General features: G+C 37.1%; 1 protein-coding gene across 1 annotated transcript in view; it reads right to left on the bottom strand.

Annotated features, from left to right (window-relative positions):
• Positions 1-16717, bottom strand: part of PREX2 (phosphatidylinositol-3,4,5-trisphosphate dependent Rac exchange factor 2) — a 290449-nt gene that overhangs the window by 183716 nt on the left and 90016 nt on the right. Inside the window, 3 exon segments of the mRNA XM_012463660.2 lie at positions 2049-2193; positions 4841-4990; positions 13439-13542. Of these exon segments, the coding sequence (XP_012319083.2) occupies positions 2049-2193; positions 4841-4990; positions 13439-13542 (399 nt within the window).

The following is a 16717-nucleotide window of genomic DNA, read 5'->3' as shown; positions in this document are numbered from 1 at the left end:
GGCCACGATAACCTAACATTTACTGAGTCTCTCCTACCTATCAGGTGATCTGGGAGAAGCTTCATACACCATCACAATGAACTTGCACTATTACCATATGTCATCGTGTGGGTGAAGGGTTAGCAAAACCTATTCTTCCATAAGAACAAATTTGACCCTGGGCTAACTTTCTATAATAGCTATGCTCCCCTAGACAGCTGATGAAGGTAGGGTGTCAACTGCTAAATTAGGCAGCATTGCAATGGTAAAAATGACCCCAGGTGGCTAATTTGCATACCTATAAAAACCTAGTGGGGAGTCATAACTTGAAGTGACTCTCTTGCAAATGGGCATGTCCCGGTGAGGACCCTGAAAGTTATGCCCATGGAGTGGGTACAAAAGATAGCGTGTTTTGCTACACAGGGCTTCTATGCCAAGATAAACTCACATCTTCTCTTTTCCCTGCACAAGAGCTACTACTACCTGAGGGCTACCTACAAGCAACAGTATGGCTCACTGGCAGATGTGTTGCCTGCTGTGAGGATCATTCCTAGTGAAGAAGAAAGCCAGATGCTGCCCTGCAGGCAGAGGGTTTCCTGGCCAATATATTTCTGAGTTGGGGGTTGGGGAGTGTATTAGTCCTTTTTCACACTGCTGTAAAGAACTTCCCTGAAACTGGGTGTATTAGTCCATTCTCACACTGCTATAATGAAATACCCAAGACTGGGTAATTTATAAAGGAAAGAAGTTTAATTGATTCACAGTTCTGCATGCTTGGAAGGCCTCAGGAAACTTAGAATCATGGCAGAAGGGGATGCAGACACACCTTACTGGCAGCAGGTGAGAGAAGGTGAATGAAGGAGGAAAAGCCCCTTATAAAACCATCAGATGCCATGAGAACTCACTCACTATCATGAGAACAGCATGGGGGAAACCGCTCCCATGATCCAGTCTCCTCCCACCAGGTCCCTCCCCTGACATGTGGGGATTACAATTTGGATTATAACTCCAGACGAGATTTGGGTGGGGACACAGCCAAACCATATGAGGGAGGCAGAGGTAGCCTATGATTACGTTGTATGTTCCCATCACTGGTTAAAAAGACATCCTAGTGAGCACTGTAGGTAAGCTCTACCATCATCTCCATATTTTCAGAGCAGATGGAAACTTAACTAACCTAAATCATGCAACAAATTGGTGGTAGTGCTAGGAACTGAACAGTAAGTTTGATTGCCGTCTGGACTGTTAATTACTACTCCAGTCTACTTTATAAACTTGGCATTGATAGTCACTAACCATATGAAATTGTTAAGCTCCCTGACCCACAGTTTATGTATCTTTAAGAAAGTATAAAGGTATTTAACTCCTACCTAAGTATGTATTCCAGCATTAGAAATAATGTATAGGAAGAAGTCAGCACAGAGGCTGGCCTAAAAAGAGCTACCTGAAGGCAGCTAACCTTCTTTTTGGCCCCGAGCTAATTAAACCAGCCAGATAACTTCACTGAATGCTGTCCAAACAAACCAAACAACACTTAGTCAATCTGCTTACTCTAAAAACCAAAGCGGACCCTCTGCCTGCTGCTTGGTGCCTGTCTCTTCACATGACCCACATTTTTAGACTTTTCACCTACATCCTTTATCCTGAGCCCAGCTGCCTAAATTCTGAATTAACTGAGAGTTCAGACTGTCTCTTATCTTCCTTGTCTTTCTGATTCTGACTTTCAGGCCCTATATACATGTCCATACCCAACCAGTCATCCTGTCCCCCTGTAGGCAAACCTACCTGCCTGTCCCTCCCTGCCAAAAGGTCCCAACCTCCCTTTCTTCTGGGATCATGACATATCAGAAATCGTAGAAGTCATGAATGAATGGATGGATCCCTTGAGTTTCCTAGTTATGATTCTGGCTCTCTAACCATTCCTTCATCCTGCTACAGCCCAGGAAATGGCAACTGTAAAGTTTTCAAAAATGCCCAAGATAATACATTTAAAAGAAAACTAATTAAAGTTAACAGGTGAGATGGTGAGAATATAAAAGAAAGTCATGCACCCAGACTCCCAACCCTACCTTCCAAGAAAGCATTTAGGAAACGTAGTCAGTTTTCTTTTTCTGTCTTTGATCAGATTTCCTTGTCTGCACATCATTTTATAAAGTTTCTCACCCTGTTCAGAGATCATGACCCAGGTGTCCTGCTCCATTCCTAATTTTAAACCTATCGAAAACAAGAGAAAGGAGAGGTAACTGAAAACTCTCTTCATTCATTCACTCATTCATTCACTCGTGCCTTCATTAAGCAAGCAGTTGTTGCAGGTCTACCATGTGCTGGAGGTTGTGGATACAGAGCTGTGTATAACAGTGTCCTGGTGTACCAGAAGCTGGGGGGCCAGGGAGACCTGCAAGGCAAGATCCCAGGGTATATGTTACCTTTGTGTGAATTGTGCCCCAAAGGCATAAAAGTTTAGCCAGGGCAGTAAGAAGAGCAGCTGAGTCTCAGCCTCCATTGAGTCCTGGACCAGGCATCCTTGCTCAGGGTTAGATCAGCATAACTGAACAGAGTAGCCCTAGAGACAGTTCTGAGGGATGGGAGGAAATGTGATATTAAAGAGGCATACTCAGGCCACCGCACCTCTCCCTGAGAAATGTTAAGAAACGTTTCACAGAAGGACCCTGTCTTGAATGCACAGGTATGAATGGGGATTTCTAGAGAAAGCAGAGCTAACTCATTTGAAGCAACATGGAAGCCCAGAGCCATGGGTTTTAAAAGAAAAGATAGGAGATGTGCTGGTAGGATAGGCAAGATCCTTGCTCAACCTGCAGTTTCAATCTATTTCATTCCTTAAGTATTGGGCATCCATCTAAATGCTTTAACCAGTGGGAGGAGAAAGGTCGGGTAGTACAGGACAAAAAGTTGTATTGCTTTGGAAACAAAGCTCGGAGGATAGTGTGGAGAACAAACTGAAGAGGGAAAGATTTAAAAAGAGGGACACTATTAGGAGAAACCTCAAAAGTTCAAGCAAGTTCAGCTCACTGCAAATAAGGGTAGGGCCATAGGGCAAAGAGGATGAAGTTGAGAAATAGGTCGGAGGTGCTACTGATAAGACGCTGGTTAAATGTGGGCATGAAGGAAAGAGAGGAAATCAGATGCCTCTGGGCTTCTGATGAGAGTAACTGAATGGAAGCAGGGAGGCGTATCAGGCAAAGGCATCCAAGTAACCAGGAGTCCGGTGGGCACCGAGTATGCCTAGTGTGGACATTCAGGTGGGAGTCCAGGATTCAGGTGAAAACATGAGCATCTCAGGGGAGAGGACAAAGCTGGACATAAAGGTTGGCAAATCGGCAGTGTACAAGTGGAAGTTAATCTCATGGGAATAGATAACCCAGGCAAGGAATCTTCTTAGAGAAAAACAGTGCCCAAGTTAACATCCTAGAACACTGGCACTTAATCAGGACTGACGAGGAGTTGTTGCAGAAGAAAGAGAAATACTTGTATTATTTTTAGTCATCTAGCTGCAGAATTTCCTACCAGAACTTTATTTTTGACAATGCTGAAGCCATTAATATTTGTCTTTATTCATAAATAATCCCTTAAGAATAGAGTCTAATAATGATAAATATAAAGATAAAGATCATATGCAGTTTTAGAGAATGTGCTTTTTCTTTTGTTTGGGGGTTTTTCTTTTGTTTTGTTTTTTGTCTTGGGTGGATCATAGCCATTCTTAAAAAAAAAAATTCAACTTGATGAAAAGCTTGATTCATCTTTTAACTATTTGTTTGCTATTTGAATTGACTGCTACATTAAACAAAACTTAGAGTCAGTTATATATTCATAAACTTAGTTTTAAAATTTTGTATCTGGTTCTTCATCCAAGATCAGTCAAAGGACTATTTGAAAATGCTTTGGAAATCCTACAAGTATGTACCATGAATACTTTAATCAATGTAGCAATTTTGCATATTCTTCAGGGGAAAACATCTTAAGATGAAAGAAAGAGTTCTTTGTGTTCGGAAATTTCATTACCAGTGAGGTGTTTTATTCTTGGGTCTCCAGAAGTAATCAACAATGTCGTGCTTCTTAATTAAGAAATCAATTGTTAATTAGTAGAAATGCAAGCCTTTCTATTTCTGAGTTGAGTTATAGAAATATGTCTTTTTGCAGATAAACTTCACACAACTGAATATAGTCAGGCCAAATTCTTTTTGCAAATTTTTCTAAAAGCAAAAAACAAATTTTTGAGCTAGGCCTCCTCATATGAACAAGCAACTGATTGGGTTACATTATAGTATATTCAAAGACCTACCAACTTTTAAAAGTTTGTATAAATCCAAAGTGCTTTAATCTATAATTAGGAAGCTAACATATTGGGTCTAAGAAATTTGAGCGCTCAGTTAAGTATATAGAGAACAATTGGAGGCCTTCAACACTGCATTATGTTATTGAAGCTTGTCACTTAAAGAAAAATTTGGTAATTCTGGTTTAGAAATAGCAAGAATAAAGTTCAAAGAAAATTGAACATTTTCTATTAAAAAGACTATTTAAAAAATAGTTTTCTATTTTAAAACCTATTTAAAAGACACTACCATTCATAACATAATTACTTTGCTAACTCTGTATTACATAACAATTTTGTAAGTATCAAAGAAGTCTTTTAGTATAAGGCTCACATCATATGATATTATATTAAGTTGGTGCAGAAGTAATTGCTTTCAATGTCAAAACCGCAATTACTTTTGCATCAACCTAATAAATCACGTGACTATCATAAACCTTTTCACTTTCTCATGTTTTTCCGTTTTCTGTTCCTATGCTAAGTTAGAATCTTCACAAAGTATAACAGTGCCCAATTCATACATACACCCACCTTTCCGCCGTTCTCTTTCTTTCAAAATAGCTTCAAACCATTCATGCTTCTCTTCAGGTGTTTTTGCCATACAAACAAACCATTTATTTTTTGCTGTGTTATGTATCTTCCATCCATTAACAACAATGTGTCCACTGCTATGGAAATCAGCTGGAAATTAATGGGTAAAGGCAAATGGACAAATAGTAACACACAATATTATTATATCAACACAATCATTCAATACACAAAAGTTCCAAAACCACTCAATTGTTCAAAATATCTTCGCTTTATATATGTATATCAAAAAACATAAACATCTAAAAAATTTAACAATGCTTTTATATTGGATGCAGTCAGTGCTCAATAATGGAACATTTCTAGCTCACAGTGTTAATATACTACATGAAACTAAGACACTGCAAACTAATTAACACTTATTTGCTCTATGCTCAAAAATACTGTCAAAGTTTCCAAAGCAATAAAAGAATAACATGCAAGGAGTTTTCTTCTCAAACATTCAAGGTGTCTTATTTATTTTATCTTTCTAATATTTCTTTGAAATAGTATTCTGAGTTTCTGAGACAGTCTATATCCCACGGAACAATTCTCTATTATTTAATGAACTGCATACTAAAAATTCATCAATGGAACACACTAAGAGTGCAATTACCTAAAACTGCAATAAATGGAAACATACAAATGCCAAACCATTATCATTGTACATGGTTGAGACATATACTCGTTAATCCACTTCACTCCATTTAAGTCACATAAATGGAAACTTATAAAAAATTTTGAATATAAATTGACATTTAATTGCCTTTTTTGATACTTCACCATAATTTTGGGTAAAGGGTCATGCTGGGTTTGAAAATGTCAACAGCAAACCGCATACAGTAGCTCTCTGCCTAACAGTAGATAGAGAATAGTGACATAACTTGCAAGTGACCTTTACTGTCATGACAGTCCCTGAAAAGCATAGATTCCAAGATGGGAAAAACCTGTGACAGAGGCCTGAGTCAGCACCTGTACCAACTAAAGTGACCCTTTTCATGTGTGACTCCTGAAAGTCATTCAGCAGTGTTGAGGAGGTAAGCCACAAGTACCTTAAAGGTGGTTTAGAAAATGACTTTGTGGAGCTTTGCTTGTTTTGTTCTTTTTTTCTCAGATAATCTATTTTTTTAGAAAGTTTTTTAGTAGAAACAGATGTACCTGGTGCTCATTCTCCCAAAATCTGGTTCTCATAGTCTTTTTTATTAGCTCCAAAATCACTACACATTATATGAGGTCAGACTAATAATACCACAGATGCATTATCAAATGATGCTGTTTAGTTGTGGAGTCTTTAAAACTTCCAAATTACTTTTGAGTCAGAATAGAACAACATTAGACATTAGTCTGTATTTTATATAGGTGTCATTATCCATGAATAATCAATAATGACTTCTGATAATATAGAGATTCAAACTGGCAGAGACTTCCCTCCCAAAAAATTACAAGTACTTTTTAAAAATATTTTTTGTACTTTTCTTACCTTTATGTGTTTAATTCACGTTCCCATCCTATACAAAGTAAGAGAACTTCATAATTCATGTCAGATAAGTATTCATGGGCATTAGTGGGAAAATAAGACTTATTAATTCATAATTACAGTATAATCCCTCCTTAATATCTATAAAATAATCAACTGAGAAATTATGATAAACTGGTGGAAAAAAATTCAGAAATTCTCAAATTCCACACGTTTAGCACACTCCCCCAACCCTAATCACTTGTGACCTAACAAGACCAGAATCACAAACAAGCCCAAGCTTTTTTTCAAGCTGTCTTCTCTCTGCTCAAATCAGGCCATGATTAGTTAAGTGAACTTTACACCTACAGTTTAAAACATCCCACATGACCACTCATGTTATTACACCTTTAACCATTACTCTAGATAAAGTAAATCATAGTAGCCAAATGTAGTCTACGGTCATAAACATTGGACATCTAAAATGAACACAGTGTAGCCCTCCCACAGAGCACAGGGAAACACAAATCCATGTGCCGAAATCATCAGGGTCATGCTCCTGACACCAAATGGGTGTACCCTGGGGCCAGCCATGTCTGTAACAGGTGGTCTTCCTTCCTGGATTGAGTCTGGTCACTGGCCTCTTCACATCCTGCTGGCCATCCCTCAAATATTTTTCATCAGGACATTTCTTTAGCTCAAAAGCCACCCACTGGGTATTTCACCACTGAATCAAGTCAAAACTACATGTAGACTTTGCTTTAAAGATTCTTCCCAAACTAACTCAACTCTGTCTAAATTGTTCCATTTTTCATTATGTTCTAATGAGTTCCCACCAAGCTTTTCTGCTACTTTCCTGGTTATCTTGTGAATACTTATGTATTCCCCAGGCTGAGTTTCTCATCAAGCTACCCTACTCTACCCTATGCCTCACAGACTCTTACTCCTCTTGAAAGTGGACCCATCTCCTCCAGGAAGCCTGGCCTGACCAATTGAGTCTGTGCATCCGAATTTCTTTTGGAAGGCACACAATTCAACTCAGAATAAGGTAAGTGAGCATGTGATTGATCACATGTGGCTATTGTTTCAATGTACAGGAACCAGGATTATCAGCTGACTGTAAAATATACTGATATGGTTTGGGTCTGCGTCCCTGCACAAATCTCACATCAAATTGTAATCCCCAAAGTTGGAGGTGGAGCCTGGTGAACGGAGACTGAATCATGGGGAAGAATTTCCCCTTTGGTGCTGTTCTCATGCCAGTGAGTTATTTGGTTGTTCAAAAGTGTATAGCACCTCCCCCACCCCTCTCTCATGCTCTGGCCAAGAAGACATGCCCCTTCCCCTTTACCTTCCACCATGATTAAGTATCCTGAGGCCTTCCCAGCCATGTGTACTATACAGCCCACAGAACCGTCACCCAATTAAACCTCTTTTCTTTATAAATTACCCAGTCTCAAGTAGTTAGAGCAGTGCAAGAATGTTCTAATTCATCCACTGTCTCAAATAACAGCTTAATTGCGGCACTAATACTTTAAAAGAACAGCTTGTGTCAAATAATTTTAGATGAAGAAATAATGCTCCTTTTTAAAGTTCATATGCTAGCTAATTTCTATCACACCAGTTTTAAAAATCACAAGTAATTTTAAACATATATACATAAATAAACCCACACGTACAATTGAATATGCATACAACAGGCCTGAAAATGTAGTATACATACTTCATAATAGCATCAAAATTATCAAATGTTATGCAAAATAAGCAATTGCTTCTCATTTTTTTCAAAAGATACAGTGACATATAAATAACTTCACAATTTTAATCATAGCACATTGTTCAATATCTTCATACTTCAAAATAAAAATTAAACTTATCCATAAAGAACACCCTCACTAAGATCATTAAAAAGTCTAACATTGCTTTGTACTTAGTCACAATTTTGTTTAAAACATTTAAATGAAAGAATAAATAATTTATTAAATGGCAAACACAGGAATTTTCCAAGCTTCAATGAATCTAAAATGTTAAATTTTATAAGAAGAATAGATTTTAAATTGCCATTCTTTAAATGTGGAATATCTAAATTCAACAGTCTTTAGTCACTGATTTCTTCCAAAACCAGAAAAATCCAAGGGGCAGACCTGAACAAGTCACTAATTACTTGAAGCTGTACAGTTTGCAAATTCCATGCTCTTGTTTCAGTACAGTTTCATATAATGAGGTGGGATTTTTCCAAAACTGATACACTATAAATCTCAGTGGACATGCCAGTATCCTTTCAATAAATTTGCATTTCGATAAGATGGACAATATTCAAGTATTATAAAAAGGCTAAAAAACAGAAGAAATTGCCAGATTATCTTATTGAAAACATCAAGAAACTGATGTCTAAATAATGTATTCAATTCTTATCCTGGAGATCAACACTGTGAGTGCATAAATTTCTAAGGGTAACTTTACAACTTATAATTTGCTCATAAATATTTAACATTGAGAAAATTTTTTGAATAAATCTTTGACTTTTATCACATAATAGAAGAAAAATTTCCAGCATCCCAAATAGCATATATTATTTTTGGCAAAAGAAAGGGGAGGGGGAATCTAATTGACTTTTCCTTTTAAAAATCTAAAAAGCAGTTCATCTGACCTTTCTGAATTCCCAAATATTTTCTCTTAAATTAATAACATCGAAAATGTAATTTTATCAGAAAAAAACTATTATATTCTTACATTCTTTTCAACATTATTAAGCCATTGTTGCTTTTTAATTAAGAACATAGTCAAGCCAGCGTATGCATCAATGTTACAGTTGTTAAAGTAACTGGTTTATCTATTCAATCGACTGGTATGAAACAATAAATGCTATTTTTTGGTGATAAGGCATGAAGATAAAGATGACTATCACTGAGATAATGCAGGTACTTGATTTAAGTGAAAAGGGATACAAAATTACAAAGTTCACATTTTCAAGCATTTTTTAAATCTATGCATTAAAAGGAAAATTGCAGGAAATATTGTTTATATGGTCTTATGTATTTGTGTTTGTATGACATTATCTACTGTTTTTCACCTTTATTTTTTTTGCAATTTCCAAAGTTTCTTCAATAAGCAGAATTTAATTTTGTAAAAATAATGTATTCAATATACGAAAATAGTTTCAAATATTTATATCTAAAGAGAGAACTAAAAATTTTAAATTAACTTACTTTTAAATAACACCTTAAGAGTAAAAAATTTTCATCTTATCCAATTCAAATTTGACAAATGTATTGAAATCTATGGTATGTCCAACACTGAACTACAGACCACGCTTTCTAAAGGTCAACATTCTTGCCCTCTCTCCAACCACAGAAATAAACTAGTGCATAAGAGAGAATACTAATGATCTGATACAACTTCTGAATGGCTTCCCAGGCGTACACTATAAAAATTACCATGAAAATTAATTCTAGGAAGTTCAGTTGCTTTCCTACTATCACCTTTAAGCTGGATTTTCATTATAGCATCATGATCAAACTAGTAGTCCCAGAATCTTCAAAGAATTAGTTAGATTCACTGAGAGTTGAAATCTGAATGGTAGAATGGAAATTTGGCCACAAATGCAAAGGTCAACATTTTCCTTGAATACAGGAATAAATAAATAACATGGGCAGACTTAAATAAATACATATATACAATTTTTGCACTTCTGAACATTATACCATCATTTAATTAAATTTCTTTTTATACTAAGATGTAACTATGATACAAACCAAGTCATTATGTATTATGAATAAAGTTATGATAATACTATTTTTCAAAAGATTTGAGATGTTTACATGTTGAAAACTTCCATCTCATTGCAAGTTCAATTATTTTTTCTGCAAGTTTTGAGCTATACCAATGCAATTAGTCATCTGATAGAGCGTCTTCCTTTAAAAAGTATTTTATTATACCTAGAGTATACAAAAATACTCAGTATTTGTATAATTCAAATGGAAGAAAAAGTTTTCCATTCCATTTTCCATCGCAAGTTCTAAGTGCCAGGCACAGTGGTACATGCCTGTAGTCCCAGCTACTGAGGGTGAGTTGAGAGAATCATCAGTTCAAGTCTAGCCTGGGCAAAATAATAAGACTCCCCACCACCACCCCTGTGTCAATTAAAAAAAAAAAGTTCTAAGCATGCTTAAAACTGTATATATCAATTCATCCATTTTATTATTTAGAACTAAATATGGTGTAGGTGTTTGTTTTTGCTTTTGGCAATGGCAGATGAGCCTGATAGTGTCTGTCTATCCCTCATTTAACTTATCCAGGGACCAAGTATGGGGAGCACTTAGTATAGGGACATTAATCACCTCTGCTGAAATCTATCTGCATCAGAGCTTCATGCACAAAGTAAAAAATAAAGCAGACTTAAAACCTGAGCTCATCAAAAAGAAATGAAGATTCTATGCTGGAAAGGACCAAGGAAACAACAAAGGGAGAAAGGTCATGCAGCACCCAGATCATTTCTGGGTACAACCAAACTCAACTCCATACACTGATACCTTGTTCCTTCACTGCTCTTCATTTGGTCCCTCTCTGTGTCACAAAGCATGTGTATGGAAACCCAGCAAACTTAATTCTAGCCCCAGCTATGTCCTAGTCAGCTTGGTAAACATGGGCAAGTTAGTTCTTAAACCTGGCCTCATTTCTATCATCTGAAATGCTAATGGGGTACATTAATTGATCATCAAGATCCTATCCATCTTTAAAATTTCTATTTTTGAATTTCCAAGTCTGAGAGGTGATGCACACTCCCCCAAGAAACCTAGTGGATATACCCATGAGAAAACTAAATTTCCCTTGCAGGAAACTAGGAGATGGTATCCAGTTGCAGCTTGAAAATACTTTAAGTGATCTTGTAGCAACAATGTACAGCCAAATTCTTGCTACATGCTGCTTATACATATTCAAGAAAAAGTAAAGAGGGGAAAGCCTCAAATTGAATAATACAAAGTCTAATAAATATCTTCATCTTACTTTAAAGCAAGTCAAGCCTGTGAATTTGTGTCCAGTTCCAACAGACAACTAATTTATGACAACTAAATATCCTGCAATGTCTTGTCTTTCTTCTAATTCATATCCAACAAGGTCTTAGGCCCAGTCTTCCACAATGCTTTTGCCCTCAGGAACTGAGGATCTGTAGGCTGGAATATTACTAGCATCAACAGAACTTTTTGGTGGAATTGAATCCAAGGACCATTTGTGCAATTCAAGTCATCCTTTAGAAGATCTCACTCCCTTACCATCTGACACAGATGCACTGGAAGACAGCAGTTTATGTCCATGCCTCCAAAGGTCCTGGGCTCTTACATCTCTTTATCCAGTTTTCCAGCCAAACGAAAGCAAAGTAATCATAGTGAGCACTAGCACAACTCAGTCAGACCACCAATGCAGATGGCACTAATGGGGGCACTCACATCGCGGGGGGCAAAAGGAGAAAGTGGGACATAAGAGGTGGATGTTCAGTCTCTCAGGAAATAAGGCCAGGGGCTCTATTCCCATGAGAAAGCCTAAAAGTGGAAGAAAATAAAGGAAGTGCCTAACCATCAGTGGGGAGGTGGTCCCATTATGGGTAGTCAGGGCCAATAAAGAACAGAGTAGAAGTTTTTACTGTTCTTCTTTTACTGTCTGACTTCCTCCCAACTCAGGTTCAAAGTGGGCATTTGGGTATTCTTTTGAACATTCAGGTTACAGAGGCAAGATAGCTCTTAGCATTTTAGAGTTAACATTTCTAAATGTCACTATATAGTCTTCTTAGAAAGCACAGAATAAATTACTGCTACCTTATAAAAAATAATGTGTACCTCCTGCTATGGAAAGATAGCCGACTAGGTCCCACATGTTAGCATGGGAGTATCTACAACTGCATTACAACCTGTAGCATAGAAAGGGATTTGAAACTGGGTATCTATTTGTGTCAGCTATCTGGCAGCTCCACAGTTAGCCAGTGATGAACCTCTCTACTGGATGAACACAATTGTATGGCGCCTAAGCTGAGTGCTCAATCTCAGGTACCACCTGAGTTTTGCTCATTGCATTTCTTTTTCCCTTACCTGCAGCAAACGCAGTTAATTATTTTAAGTACTTGACAATTTATTCAGATGCTAACAATGGTATTGAGAAATTCCCTACAGGTGAGCATTTGAAATTCTGTGCTTCTGACAGATTATAAATATTCCTTTCCCCTCTGAGACTGCAGAGTGATAATGAAGGTATGTAAGAGATGGAGGGAGCTGATCTGTGTCCCAATCCCACCTATATAATGAATGTTATGTAAGTATTTCTTTATATGAAAGTAAAAGCCATTTAGCAACAGTTAATATATTGCATTTCATCTTGTCTTTTCTCCTAGAAGCATACTTTTTAAGTTCTAACTAAAATCATTGGGGAAAAAATGGAATTCACTTTACTAAGCATTTATTTTGGAGACAACTTTTTTTTCAAACAGAAAGTACATTTTATTTTAAATTGATTTTACTTAATGTTTGTGACTAATCATGATTTCATAAATTTGCTTATAAAAGCCCATACTTTCAAATATATAGAACAAAAAGTTACCATTTTTGAGTAATAAGATATTTGAAACAAGCACTTACAATTACACAAACCACCTCCATCTTCGACTTTCCTTTACAAGCAAAACGACAACCTAGCTCTATCAATAACAACTACATAGCTAAGACAAATACAGAGTTTGCTATATTCTACAGCCAATATATTATAGGAACAAAACATCATTCTTATGCTTATAAGACAGTATAACTAAAGAAAATTCATTCATTAAATATTTTCTGCACAGTACTCTCTGTTCCAATCTGTGAATGCCGCAGGACACTACTCGGCCATTTCCCTGTATCCATGTTTCATGTGAGTGTGTTTTGGCTATATATAATTTTCCTCGTTCACAGTAATCCTCCATTCCCTTATCTCACCTTTCTCTTTTCTTTACCCAAAGACTTTACCTAACCAAGTATTTCTAAGTTCTAATACATGGCAGGTGAATTATCCAAGTGAGAAATCTGTCTTACAAGAGAGCTTACTATTGGCATACCATTTAAAATCTACAAATCACTTACCAGTGCCATCATCCACATTCTCTACTTCCATCACCTCCGTGTTGATCCGCCCACGAAAAAGGTACCGATGTCCATCTGTAGATGCCTTGCTGTTCTTCAACCGTCTTAAGATGGAATAAAATCACAAATACTTTGTTACTAAACAATGTAAAACAATGTCAAAACAATATATTTTAAGGAATTCTTTGGAAAAAGACACCAATTCAATCAACAACATCAAATGCTAGATTCCTGAAGATTTTTACATTTGTCCTCCCATTCATAACAGCACTCGTTGCTTTATGAGATGCAACTTGAAGACTAATTATTTTAATAAATTAAAGTTTCAAGCTAAGTACTCACTCTCCCACCTGTATACTGTAAGGATAGTATAAGGATAGTATGCAGCGAGGACTCTCCCACCTGTATACTGCAAGGATAGTATAAGGATAGTATGCAGCGAGGGCTCTCCCACCTGTATACTGCAAGGATAGTATAAGGATAGTATGCAGCGAGGGCTCTCCCACCTGTATACTAAAAGGATAGTATAAGGATAGTATGCAGCGAGGGCTCTCCCACCTGTATACTGCAAGGATAGTATAAGGATAGTATGCAGCGAGGGCTCTCCCACCTGTATACTAAAAGGATAGTATAAGGATAGTATGCAGCGAGGGCTCTCCCACCTGTATACTAAAAGGATAGTATAAGGATAGTATGCAGCGAGGGCTCTCCCACCTGTATACTGTAAGGATAGTATAAGGATAGTATGCAGCGAGGACTCTCCCACCTGTATACTGCAAGGATAGTATAAGGATAGTATGCAGCGAGGGCTCTCCCACCTGTATACTAAAAGGATAGTATAAGGATAGTATGCAGCGAGGGCTCTCCCACCTGTATACTGTAAGGATAGTATAAGGATAGTATGCAGCGAGGACTCTCCCACCTGTATACTGTAAGGATAGTATGCATGAGGACTCTCCCACCTATATACTGTAAGGATAGTATAAGGATAGTATGCATGAGGACTCTCCCACCTGTATACTGTAAGGATAGTATAAGGATAGTATGCAGCGAGGACTCTCCCACCTGTATACTGTAAGGATAGTATGCATGAGGACTCTCCCACCTGTGTACTGTAAGGATAGTATAAGGATAGTATGCATGAGGACTCTCCCACCTGTATACTGTAAGGATAGTATAAGGATAGTATGCAGCGAGGACTCTCCCACCTGTATACTGTAAGGATAGTATGCATGAGGACTCTCCCACCTATATACTGTAAGGATAGTATAAGGATAGTATGCATGAGGACTCTCCCACCTGTATACTGTAAGGATAGTATAAGGATAGTATGCATGAGGACTCTCCCACCTGTGTACTGTAAGGATAGTATGCATGAGGACTCTCCCACCTGTATACTGTAAGGATAGTATAAGGATAGTATGCATGAGGACTCTCCCACCTGTATACTGTAAGGATAGTATAAGGATAGTATGCAGCGAGGACTCTCCCACCTGTATACTGTAAGGATAGTATAAGGATAGTATGCATGAGGACTCTCCCACCTGTATACTGTAAGGATAGTATAAGGATAGTATGCAGCGAGGACTCTCCCACCTGTATACTGTAAGGATAGTATGCATGAGGACTCTCCCACCTATATACTGTAAGGATAGTATAAGGATAGTATGCATGAGGACTCTCCCACCTGTATACTGTAAGGATAGTATAAGGATAGTATGCATGAGGACTCTCCCACCTGTATACTGTAAGGATAGTATGCATGAGGACTCTCCCACCTGTATACTGTAAGGATAGTATAAGGATAGTATGCATGAGGACTCTCCCACCTGTATACTGTAAGGATAGTATGCATGAGGACTCTCCCACCTGTATACTGTAAGGATAGTATAAGGATAGTATGCATGAGGACTCTCCCACCTGTATACTGTAAGGATAGTATGCATGAGGACTCTCCCACCTGTATACTGTAAGAATAGTATGCATGAGGACTCTCCCACCTGTATACTAAAAGGATAGTATAAGGATAGTATGTATGAGGACTCTCCCACCTGTGTACTATTCTTAACTTGAAACTTGAATGTGCTTTTGCTCAACCTAAGACATTAGCAATGTCAGATTCTGACATTGCTAATCAGACTCTGGCAGACACTAACAACTGGTCATTTTAAAATTTCATTTGAGTTTTTTTCACCTTAATGACCCAGTTTTCAGTAACTAGCTGGTAATTCCCAGCTAGTACTTATGATCCCTCTGCAGAATTGGTTGTGCTGAAGGTTCTTAAACTCAGTGATATCCAGCTATAAAAATATTTCTCATATCTTATATTTATAATATAATCACCATACACTTATTAAACAGGTATCTTAATACATTTGTAATCCTTCGTAAAGGCCTTATTCATTTTTAAAATACCCAAAACATTTCACACCTGCCCTGGTGTGGATAGGGTGGGCATAGGGACAAGTCTCCAGATGCTATCACACTCTCTGTGTTCCTTCCTTGGAAAAAATTGCATATTCCTGACTTAGCTGTCCTCAAGCCTCATCAAAACTTAGTAGTCCTTCATCTCTACTAAAGAAGACTAAGCAAATCAATTTATTAGTCTGACTGGACAGTTTGTCAGCCCCAGACCTTCATCACCTTGCACTCCTCATGTTCATTTTGAAAGCAACCTCTAAATGTTCTTCATTAATAGGCATAAATCAATGCTATAGATTAGGAATTCAGCCCAGGTAGCTATGAAAATTGGCCTCACAGGAGGTTGAATATAGAGAGGAATGCAGAGCAGACTAATATGCAGGTAACTAACATGGCAGGTATTATTTCCAGCTGGGAAATAATATCATGGTGTCTTGAAAAATAGAATTTCTTGTAAGCTGGTACATCTTACTTAAAACCAATCATATTGAAAAGGCTTAATATCCTTAACAGTTTTAGTCACAGGCAAAATAATCATGGATTGTATATAAGAATCATTACTTAGATCTATTTTAAAAGTATTTTTTTTTATGATCTTACTGTGAACTCTTTATGGGCTTTGTATATTTCTCTTGGGTTGCAAATATTAATACTCAATATGAAATTCCAGTAAGTGTTTGATCAATTCTATACCACTTATCTCAGCTAGATTTTGATCTCTTCAGAAAATGGCTCTATTGAAGTTTAAAGACTGAAAAGCCTATGGTTTGAAAATAATTATGCTGTATGTTATAATATTGCATATTTAAAAGTCTTGATTCTATTTTTTCATTCATAATTATGTGTTGTAATGGTAAC

Source organism: Aotus nancymaae, unplaced genomic scaffold, assembly GCF_030222135.1.
Source record: "Aotus nancymaae isolate 86718 unplaced genomic scaffold, 86718_ANA_hifiasm-v0.15.2.pri h1tg000036l, whole genome shotgun sequence".
NCBI classification, from domain to species: domain Eukaryota; kingdom Metazoa; phylum Chordata; class Mammalia; order Primates; family Aotidae; genus Aotus; species Aotus nancymaae.
Note: the sequence above shows the minus strand (reverse complement) of the source record. Positions and strands in the feature narration are given on the sequence as shown.